At 37.4% G+C, this 12,366-nt stretch overlaps 1 protein-coding gene across 1 annotated transcript in view; it reads right to left on the reverse strand.

Moving 5' to 3' along the window:
• The window catches only part of LOC150076461 (uncharacterized), a 94,811-nt gene that overhangs the window by 53,709 nt on the left and 28,736 nt on the right, over nt 1-12,366 (reverse strand). The window contains exon 3 of the mRNA XM_090387364.1: nt 3,814-3,854. Within this exon, the coding sequence (XP_090243490.1) occupies nt 3,814-3,854 (41 nt within the window). The remainder of the gene's footprint in view (nt 1-3,813; nt 3,855-12,366) is intronic.

Consider the following 12,366-nt stretch of genomic DNA (forward strand, 5'->3'; position numbering starts at 1 on the left):
GTATTACGCTAACAGGTTTATGCTATAATAATAATAATAGGGTTCTTTATTAACATAAATCATATACATTTGTGATTCCTTACACAGATAACCAGAGAGAATCTTACAATACATTCTCTATACAAGTGAACAAACACAGAAACACAATGTTAATCTACATTATGAAGTTACATAAAATAATAAATAAAGATAAACAAAAAAAAAAAAAAAAAAAAAACAGAAAAGAGAAGTAACAGTAATTAAAATGAAAAAGGACTACAAGTTGGGCAGAATATAAATAACATCAGCAAACTAGGCCTGGCACTTGCACAACTGTCTTTTAGAAACAGAAAGAGGCCAAGAGGTCATCACGATATGACTTGTCGATGTTGAGTGAGTTGAGAGTGACAAAGTCACATTTGGGAAGTGTCTTTTGAAATTCTGTAACCTCTGGAGCCTAGAGCACAAGGAAGGGCTACTGCAGAGGTGTCATCCTGGCAAACACCAACCAATCATGTTCCAGATGTTCATGTAATAATGCTTAGATCAGCACAGATGAAGGAATGCCTTTATATTTAGCACATGAGCTCTGTGGATTGTGGGCGTGTACTGAAGTTTGGCACAGAGTGCAGCATGTAGATCTGGTGAGACCAAAAGTTGGTCCACTTCAGCACCCAGAATTTGAGACCCCCATAGTTACTTGAGGCTGGTGGGAGGAGCAGCAGACAACAGTTCCATGGCATAAGAGAGCACACTACTGAAGTAAGGTGCGAGGTATTTCCTGAGTATTTGTTTATTGTGAGTTTTGCACAAATCTATTTTCAATCTCCAGAAGACTCTCAAGGCTATGGAATACTGAGCTTGGATTTGCTATTTATAGGTGAGGTTCACATCAAGGATTATTCCTAGGAATTTGACTCTGTCAGTGGGAGTCACAACATTTCCTGCTAATTCTGGAAGTAAGGATGATGCAGTATCAGTAGATGTCATCCGATTTGGAGTAAAGATGAGATAGCGTGACTTCTCAGGAATAATTGACAGGCCAAACATGACATATTTACAGAATATATTTAGGTAGCTGTTTACCATTTCTGAAGAGGTTTGCCTTGCTTGTGTATCACCATCATGGTTTTCCCATGGCAAGTAGCACACAATATTATTATTATTATTAGCCATATAGTGCAAGGAAGCCTGAAGCTTATGTTGCACCATCCAAAAAAAAAAAAAAATTCTGAACTATCCTGTGTGAGAGAGAGAGAGAGAGAGAGAGAGAGAGAGAGAGAGTGAGCGATATAAAAGGAATCACCAAGGAAGAGAAGAATGATGATATCCAGCTCAGGACCTTGGGTGTGCCAAGCCCATACTCACCAGATGTGAGCCCCTGGGATTAATTATCAGCATATGATAAGAATGTTGGAACTTGATCCATAAGTGGAATGAATATTGCAGCAAATAGCAGGGCTGAAAGAGAAACACCTTGTGGGATTCCTACATCTATGCTTTTACAGACTGTGATGTCATTACAGTCTGTAAAGTGAGGTGAAGTGAGGCATTCTCCCAGATAGAAGACTTTTGAGAATCTCAAGTATATTGTTGGATAACCTGTAGAATCTTTCAAGTAAGGCAAGAAGGGGTGTGATTTAGACTGAGTCAAAAGAAGCTTTCATGTCTAGAAAAAATGGTGTGAAAATCTTTGTTGTCATTCCAGGTGTGAAGCATTTTCTGTAATAAGGACTGTAGGCAAGTTACAGCAGATCTATTAGTCATGGCATAATGGGTATGTTCGGGCCTCTGTGCAAAGATTGTGAGTGCAACCCCATTACAGATACACTTGTAAAGGCATTTCAGGAAGAGAGAGAGGCAACTGATATTGGCCTGAAGTCTACAGCTGTTTTCGAGTGAGACTTTTCTGGAACTGCCATGACTCTGTAAGTCAACCAACTTGAAGGCACCTGTGCATGTATGAGTACTTTGTTGTAGAGATGGCAAGCTCTCTGCTGATGAAATAAGAAGCAATTTTGAGACTAAAAAGAGGTATCATCAATTCCTATGGTGGACTTATCAGGTAGTGAATTTATTACTTTTAGCATTAGCAGAGGTATATGATGCAAGAAAGCATGCTTATACAGCAACAGTCAAACAAAAAAAAAAAAAAAACACAGGGGAGGTGGGGTGAAAGTATGACTTGTGGACCACACACCTTTTGCCCCTGGACAGCCAGCCATTCATGAAATTGTCAACAGCTGATTGTTTGGTCCTCTGGAAATCCATTCTTGCTTTGGAAAATTTGGCATATGAGTTTTCAGCATATGTTATATGTATTGCATTATCAAGTTTATGCTATACTTTTATGGTTGTAAGTTATAAGTTAATTATAATAGCTAATAAAATTAACTATTAATGACAACCTACATGATCAGAACTTTCGAGATACCTATTTACCACAATTAATACACCAGATTTCCCTTGCCACGCACTACAGTAGAAGTTGACAGCTTAAGCAGATTCAAGGCAGAACTAGACAAACATTTGGAGCAAGTGGATGGGTGAAATGAGAAGGGTGTGTGTGTTTTTTTTTTTTTTGACTGATGCCATATAAGCTTGCTTTCTTGCATCATGTGCCCTTGCTAAAGTTATGAGATACAATATTCATACCAAATCACTAATACAAAGGTTCTATGTATATGAAATAGAAACTTGCAAAACCTTTAACTAAATTTGAAAATAAACTAACGAATGTGACTAGGACTATGAATCTATTTTTAGAATGCAATTTAATATGCTAATTAGGTCAATAAAATAGCAAAATTTTTCAAAAACTTATCTATTCCCATCAGCTCAAAATTCTTTGACTGGATACCCTTGAATCTGACACTGTTCACTATTATATTTTAATAGAACAGTTACCTGTTCTATTCAAAATTAGTGGCTTTTGACCTGTCTGTCTATTTTCCTGATGTTTTATCTGAGTAATTCTGGAACTGATAGGGGTTGTTCATGCCGAGATGCATACTGTATTTTGTGAAAGACACTGACAGATGAGGTGTCAGTGTGATTGAAAGTGTTTGTTCAGTTTTATGAGAAGAAGAATGGTTGTTCACATCACCTGAAGGTTGTGATTGTTTTAGTTTTATAAATTTTAAATGGGAGAGACTGGAATTTTATATTTATAATGTTTACCTTCTTTCCAACAAAACTGATAAAAAAATTATTTCTCTAAAAATAGCAAGCTGAAAAAACACATTTTTAATTAAACTGTTGAGCTGTTCATTAAAAAAATAAAAAAAAGTTAATTTAAAAGGTAAGTTTATTTCATTACAATTATCCTGTTATGTGTAATTGACTATTGTTCTAATAATTTTATTGCATTTCACAGGACAGTCGATTGTGGATAGTTGATTTGTTTAACAAAACAAATTTCATTATATTAAATATATTTTGGCCATTAGTAAAAATTTGTTATACTGACATTTCACTGTACCTATGTCTTTGTCTTTCCAGGAATGCAATTTAATCACAGCAAGATTTATACTACTGAAAAGCTCATTTTTCAGTGTGGAGTGATTCTTCATCAGGCCATCCTTTCAAACATTTCATCAAAAAGGTCAGTGTACATTGAAAGTAAACCAATAATTTGTAAAAATCTTTGAACCTAAAAATTTTTGATATTACTTTTGGTTTCTTAATTAGGCAAAAACTTTAAAGACTTATGTCAGCTACATCTGCATGATATAAGATAAAGCTTAGTAAAATTACATATTATGCAGTCTGTTTATAAATGGAGTGCAATATGAATAAATTCCATTATCTACTAAATAAACATAATAAAGTTACCTGTAGTCCAACATAGTCCAGAGGTGTTGCCATTGAATGCTCTATTAAATACACAAAATACAGTTAAAATTATTGTAAATTTTATTAACAAAAGATTGCACAATGTGACTGCAAGAATGTCATATGTGGAAATTTATCAACCAATTTAAAGAACACACTTCATTAACCACATATATAAGAAGTTTAATTTATGTGATATATTTTGGAAAGATACATGACTACTCAACACACTTTACAATAAAATTAATAAACCTTAGAGCATTAGCTATATTTCTGAATTTTTTTTGGAATCCTATCATCAGGTAAAACTCAGAAGGGACTGCAATTAAAGTTCTCAAATTGACAAATATCAATAAAATAAAATTTTAATTAAATTAATTTTAAATATAGACAAAATTCATTATGACATTCATCAACAATTTGTGGTTATGTTATTCATATAACATTTAGATAGTTTAAGCAATGATAGACCAAACAATCTAATAATTTAAGAGGTGGTTTACTAAACACTTTCATTATATTTACATAGAGATGGTATTATGAGATTAACTGCTAACTGTAAACTAATCATTTTTGCATTTCCAACATATGTGGCCTACTTCTGGAAAATGTTGGCCACCCCTGTCCTAAACCCATCCATTTCCACCCATCACCCTAATTAAATCACCTCGACCTCTGGCCTCCATTGCACCTTCACTATCACTGGTGCTTGCTGATAAAGAGAGTTTCATGTCACCCCTCCCTGTTGTTAGCACTCTTGATATCACATCTCCTCTGATAAGGAATCCAATCATAATAACCCTACAGATGTAACTCCATCATCATCACCCACTATGTGAAATCTCTACTACCACCTCCTTCCAGCTTTTATACTTTTGAACCAATGTTTATACTTTTATTAGTAAATACCATCCCTAGATAAATATTTAAAACCTTGCTTTAGCTATTATTTTATAAATAATATTACTAATAATAGAATAGCAATTTCTTAAAAAACGGTACTCACCTTGAATAAATCTGCAGTGGTATATTGAGAAGAGGTGGTTAGTATTTAGGTTGAATTGTTAGCTAAGAAACTAAAGGGGGAAAATGAAGAAAAACGGAATTAAAATAAGCGCAAGGAGGTAGAAGTGTACACATCCGATCCTTGGTTGTCATTGAAGAGGGAAGAAGTATTTTGAAAGCTTGAATAAAATAATACGATGAGGCCAATAGTCATTACGAAGGACTTTCGTTAAATAATAACGTCTTCAGTTGGCAACTGAATGGGCAGAGAATGCGTGTTGTTTTAAAAGGTTTAAGTTTATACTCCTGTGATGCACTTTTTGACAATTGCTTAAAAAACGGGGGGGGGGGGGGCCTCCTCAAAATTTCAGACAGGGGCAGAAGGGCCCCCCCTCCAAAATTTACCTAGCCACTATCGAGAAACAAATTTTACAACCCCTTCCCTCTAAAATAAAATTATACTTATGCTATGCCGATGACATCCTAATTATAGGCAATAGACCCATCATTAACAATCTCTTTTCAAAATTTAATTCGGTACATGACAGGCTAAAAACTCGCCCTTGAATTTGGAATGAACAACCAGATCAATTTTCACCCTCTATATAACAGGTACAAAACTATGCCAAAGATCTTCAGAAAAAGCATGCACACTGGCAAGTACTTACATTTCTCTTCACACCACCCCCTCAGCACTAAAAAAGCCATCTTACACAACCAAATTCACAATGCCTTAAAATTTAGCTCCTCACAAAATGACCTACATAATGAACTTCAATACCTTACCGAAAAATTTCTAGCCAGAGGTTACCCCCCCCTTAACTCATCCTAAATACAATTTCCACCGTCAAAAATAAAATTATTAATCCAACCGGACACAATAACAAAACCGACACTCGTATAATCCTCCCCTACCATGGTGAACTTGCAGGACAATTCCGCCGTATATTTAATAACACAGACATTTCTTTCGTCTTTTCCGCTTACAATAAACTAAGACACTTATTCCACCAGCGATCTTAATAATATAATATACCTCATAAAATGTCGGCCAAACTGTGATGCCTGTTACATTGGCAGTACTACCACCAAATTTGGTTCTTCCAAATCTTTCAACACCCGTGCATATTACCATTTCAACAGTTTTAGAACAAGTCAAGCCATTACAGAACTCACAATTCATGCCCAAACTCACAATCACACCCCTCTCATCGATTCTGCTATTTCAATTATTAAACTCAAATCTAATTATAGAATTCTTCAATATGAAGCACTCGTGATTGAATGGTGTCGACATCATTCTAATCTTAAAATTATTAATGCCAAACTCCCCTTCAACCTTTCACCAGCTTGGAACCGTTCACAGTTAAATTTCCCACGTGTCAAAAAGTGCATCACGAGAGTATAAACTTAAACCTTTAAAACAACACGCGTTCTCTTCCCATTCAATTGCCAACTGAAGACGTTATTATTTAATGAAAGTCCTTTGTTATGACTATTGGCCTCATCATATTATTTCATTCAAGCTTTCAAAATACTTCTTCCCTCTTCAATGACAACCAACGATCGGATGTGTACACTTCTACCTCCTTGCGCTTATTTTAAATTCCGTTTTTCTTCATTTTCCCTCCTTAGTTTCTTAGCTAACAATTCAACCTAAATACTAACCACCTCTTCTCAATATACCACTGCAGATTTATTCAAGGTGAGTACCGTTTTTTAAGCAATTACTATTCTATTATTAGTCCACCAATACGGTATTATAAGATTTCTAAACTTTTATATTATAAATAATATTACTTATTTTGTTTTAAATATATATATATTTGGATAGTAGTAGTGGCATGTGATGCAAGAAAGCAAGTGTATGAGCTTATGCAGCATCGGCCAAAAAAAAATCACACCATTCCCTCCGAATGCCTGTCCAGTTCCTCCTTAAATTTATTTAACCTATCAACTTCCACAACGAAAGATGGAAGTTTGTTCCAGCAATTAACCACCCGCTGGCTAAAGGCAAATTTCCGCATATCTATTCTACATTTGTCTTTTCTTAACTTGAATTTATGCCCCCCTTAGGTTCGTAATCTGAACAAGTGGAAGGATCCCATCAGAATTCAGCGTACTCAACCCATTCAAGGCCTTATACACCTCAATCAGATCACTATGCAGGTGCCTAGTCTCCAGCCACTGCAATTTGCAGAACTTAAGCTTCTCTTGGTAAGAGGATCCCTTCATTCCCCTCACCAATCTTGTTGCCCTTCTCTGTACGCGCTCAAGCAAATCTACATCCTTTCTAAAATGAGGCCTCCAGACCTGTACGCAGTACTGAAGGCGTGGCCCGACCCTTGCCTTATACAGAGGGACAATCACCTCCTTTTCCCTGCTAGCAAAATTCCTATATATCATTGACAAAACCCAATGACCTGCCCTGGCAGCCTGTCTGCATTGCTCAGAAAACTTCATATCTGACTGCACAATTACTCCAAGGTCTTTTTCATTTTCTACCACCTTAAGTGTAGTACCACACAGTTGGTACGTTTCTCTGGGGGTTACTGCTACTCATATGCAGTACTTTGCATTTGTCAAGGTTAAACTTCAGTTGACACTTCTTAGCCCATCTGCCCAAATTATCTAGATCCTGTTGCAGTAGCACACTGCCATTACTGTCATTAACAACCCTGCCAATCTTTGTATCATCTGCCAACTTGGACACTAAACCTGATTACCTTCATCAATATCATTGATAAATATACAAAACAACAGAGGACCCAACACCAAACCCTGTGGAACTCGGCTAATAACATTAATCCACAAAGAGCAGCACCCATTAATTACCACCCTCTGTCTTCTCCCACTCAACCATCCTTTTATCCATTGTAGCAACTTACCCTTAATACCATTCTACTCCAATTTGTACAATAATCTTTCATGCACAATAGTGTCAAAAGCTTTCCTGAAATTCAAATATATGATATCAAAATTATTTTTTGCATCCAGTTCCTTTGTAACTACATCATAATATCCTATCAAATTTGTCAGACAAGACTTTCCCTTAACAAACCCATGCTGTGTCTGAATTATTGCTGCAGTCTTGTCTATATGATTCTGCAATGCATCTTTAACCAGTGACTCCATTATTTTACCCGGAACAGAAGTTAAACTAACTGGCCTGTAATTACTCGTGTCACCCTTCGATCCCCCCTTTGTGAATTGGAGATATATTTGCACATCTCCAGTCCGTGGGGACCTCCCCTGAGTCCAAGGATGTTCTCATAATTATGGCTAAGGGCTTGCTTAGTTGCTTTGCCACCTCCTTTAATATAACTGGATAGATCCCATCCACCCCAGGTGCCTTTCTTATGTTTAACTTCAACAATTTCTCCTCCACTTTGCTCTCAGCTATTCTTCTTCTTCTTCTTCTTCTTCTTGGTCCTTAGCTGGCAGCTGGGGGAAGCAGTTGGCCACGCAACCAGTATGCTGCTGTGGTTGCCGCAGGGTTTCAGACTTGCTCTGTGATGTTCTTCCATACCTTACAATCCATGGCTTCAGTCCTGGCCTGGTTAAGGTCGAGACGTCGGCTCTTCAAGTCATTTTCCACTTGCTTGGCCCACGTTTTCCTAGGCGCGGTCCGTTGGATGCTGCATTGGGTGGGTCGTTGTCTCCAAAGGAGTGTGGATGGTATTCTGTTCGTTGCCATTCTACATACATAGCCAAACCATCTAAGCCTTCGCTTCTGGATTTGGTAGGCGATGGTTGGTTGCTGTTGGCATCTGGCGCGGATGGTATCATTAGTGATGCGGTCACGAAGTGAGATGCCCTAAATCTGCCACAGGCATCGCATTTGGAATACCTCAAGTTTGTTTAAATCTAGCTTGAGACAAATCCATGTTTCTGATCCGTAAAGGAGAATGGGCAGATCAAAGTCCGGAAGAGTCGGATTTTAGTCTTTGAGGAAATGTTGGTCCCCTTCCACAGACACCATTTGAGCGAGGCGAACGCAGTGGCCGCCTGTCCAATTCTGCTGTGGATTTTCATGGTGGATGCAACTTTCTTCTCCTGGACCAGCGACTCAAGGTATTTAAAGGGCTGCACTTGCTCGATCTGGACGCCTTCGAGATAGATGGTGGCTTGCGACCCATCTGTTGTCAGGGCCTTTGTCTTATCAGCATTGATCTTCAAACCGTATGGCCGGGTAATGTGGGCAATGTCGTAGAGGATGTCCGTGGCTTCAGAGTCGTTACCAGCAATGATAGCACTATCATCGGCAAACATCAGGTCAGTCACATAGTGATCCTTGTCATATTGTATGCCCCGTCTGTTTCTGAATGCTTGCCTCATAATGGCGTCAACCACGATGTTGAAAAGCAACGGGGAGGCTACATCCCCTTGGCGGACTCCAGTTTGGATGGTAAATTCCTCAGATAAATCATTCTCTCAGCTATTACAAAATCATTAAGCACCCTGCTACAATTTGATAACCTTCTGCCATTTTCAAACCTTAATAACTCCTCATGTGTGAATGTAGATGCAAAATATTCATTCAGTTTGTTTGCTATCTGAGCAGGATCATCAACAGTCGAACCATCAATATCAAGTGGACCAATCAGATTCATCTCCTTCCTTTTAGAGTTTATATAAGTAAAGAATTCCTTGCTGTTTTTCTTAGCATCCTTTGCCAAAGATTTCTCGTAATCTGCCTTCACCTGCCTAACCTCCTTTGTGACCTGATTACAGACTAGCTTATATCTGCCATAAGCTTCTGAGTTGCTTGATAATTTATATGCATCCTATGCATTTTTCTTCTCTGTCACGAGCCTCATTAGTTCATTGGATAACCATTTAGGCCTAAACCTTGAACAATATTTCTTAATAGGTATGAAACTTTTAGTAGCATCCACGATTAATTCCTTGAATGCTTCCCACTTAGAATTTAGTGTTGGTAACATCGTCAGTTGATCCCACTGTACAGAATTTAAAAACTGTCTGAGACCACTGTATATAGATAAACATAGAGTTCATCACTTCAAGCATAAATAAGCAAAGTGGTGGTATTGCACTGGTTGATGAGAGTCATCTGCTATCTAGAATATATATATATAATAAAAAGAAGTAATGGTCTAAATGTAATAAAACTTTTGCTGAAAATGGGTCTGGAACACTTTATTTTATGTTGTGGAATTCATTCTGATTTTCCCCATTTAAATAATTATCTGTTTATATGAAGATTTTCAGGAACACAACCCTTGTATATATCGCAGACTCCATGTACATTCCACAAGAAAAAAGAACAACAGAAATTAACATTCAAAAGTGATGTAGGTGCATGACATATAAAATGGGGTCTATATTTAGGAAGGTAGAAAAAAGTTTAGTCATTAAGCTTGATCCAAGAAAAGAAAAAATGCACTAAATTTTTTTAAAGAAATCTGAGAGGTCCTGCATGACCACTGCTGTGTTAATGATAACCTATTATTTGGAGACTCCAGAAGAAAGAAGAGATTATGCAAAGAAGATCAGCTGGTCATTACTGCTAAACGTATATATTTTAACGAAAAATATTTAATAACCTAATTTAGGAAATAATGGAAGTCATTTTTTTCAACTTCTTATGATACTTCTCTACGCCATATTACAGAGGGTAATTGTAAAGTCTCTCCATAGTATGAATAAATGTGTTTAGTAAGTTTTACAGTTGTTAATTAGTTAATGCCAGGGAAGCATGCTTAAATAATTTCAAGGAGTGTGTCAGGGTAGTTACCAATTCAGGGATTAGGGATTTATTAGCAGCATCGGCAACTATGGCCATAGTGTGCTATACATATGGTAGCCAATACAAGAAAACTTAAGTCTTAATTGTTTATACAATAAGGTCAGAAGTGTTGTCAATAAAATGAGTGAATTCAAAGTGTTGGTTAGGACAAGTAAAACTGACATAATATGGCTTATGCCACCTGGAGATATGGTATGATGAGTTTCAGTATGGTAACAATGTATTTAGGAAGTATAGGGAAAATAGAAAGGGTGGTGGGGTCATGCTTCTTATCAAAGTTACCTATTGCACATGGAAACCACTGTACAAGTTGGAGCAGTATGGCATTAAGGAGAAGTTGCTGCTATGGATAAAGGAATGGTTGAGCGGAAGAAGACAGAGAGTGGTAATCAATGGATGCTGCTCTTTGTGGACTAATATTATTAGTGGTGTCCCGCAGGGTTCAGTGTTGGGCCTACTGTTGTTTTGTATATTTATCAATGATGGTGATGAAGGTATATTAGGCTTAGTGTCGAAGTTTGCATCTGATACAAAAGTTGACAGGGTTGTTAATGACACTAATGACAGTACACTACTGCAAAAGGATCTAGAAAAGTTAAGCAGATGGGCCGAGAGGTGGCAACTGAAGTTTAACATTGACAGCATATAGGTAGCAGAAACCCCAGGGTAGCGCATCAACTGTGTGGTATTACATTTTTGGTGGTAGAGAATGAAAAAGACCTATGGGTAATTGTGCAGTCAGATATGAAGTTTTCTGAACAGTGCAGACAGTCTGCAAGAGTAGCTCATGGTGTTTTGTCAATGATATACAGGAATTTTGCTAGCAGGAATAATGAGGTGATTATCCCCTTGTATAAGGCAAATGGTTGGGCCACACCTTGAGTACTGTATACAGGTCTGGAGGCCTTATTTTAGGAAGGATGTAGAGCTGCTTGAACGAGTAAAGAGAAGGGCAACAAGATTGGTGAATGGAATAAAGTTTTGCTCTTACAAAGAAAGACTTAAGTTCTGCAAATTGCAGTGTCTGGAGACTAGGCACTGGCGAGGTGATCTGATTAAGGTGTATAAGGCTTTGAATGGTTTGAGCAAGCTCAATGCTGATGGGATTCTTCCTCTTGCTCAGATTAGTCACCTGAGGGGACATAAATTCAAATTTAGGAAAGACAGCTGGTGGTTGATTGCTGGAACAAACTTCCATCTGTCATTGTAGAAGTTGACAGCTGAAATAAATTCAAGGGAAAACTAGATGAACATTTGGAGTTAATGGATAGGTGAAATGGGAAGTTTTTTTGTTTTTTTTTTTGGCACTGATGCTACATAAGTTTGCTGTCTTGCATCACATGCCTCTACTAATGCTAAAAGCAGCCTGAATGATGAAAGATTTCCTGGATTAAAGCACTTTGTACGCTAGTACAGAATCTGTATGACTTGAGATAGTTGGAAGCAAAGGCATAATGAGAGTGGGAGTAATCTACAGGCCAGGTGATTGTTAAGATTATGATGAGAGCCACAACATGCAAATGGAATGAGCAAGTAAGTTTGAATGTTTCTTATTATGGGGGATTTTAATTTGCCTCTAATTTATTGAAGCAAATGGGAAGGAAACTCCACATGGGGGACAAAACTTTTAAATCAATTAGACTGTTATTTGTATCAACATGTCAGGGAAAGTACTAATATTCTAGACCTGATCATCAACCAAGAACAAGATGACATAATAGGGCTGGCAGTACAGGAACCAGTAGCAAGAAGTGATCACGGAAGATCATGAAGACAGA

This window comes from Mastigoproctus giganteus, chromosome 13, assembly GCF_048544385.1.
Source record: "Mastigoproctus giganteus isolate SK-2022 chromosome 13, ASM4854438v1, whole genome shotgun sequence".
Taxonomy (NCBI): domain Eukaryota; kingdom Metazoa; phylum Arthropoda; class Arachnida; order Uropygi; family Thelyphonidae; genus Mastigoproctus; species Mastigoproctus giganteus.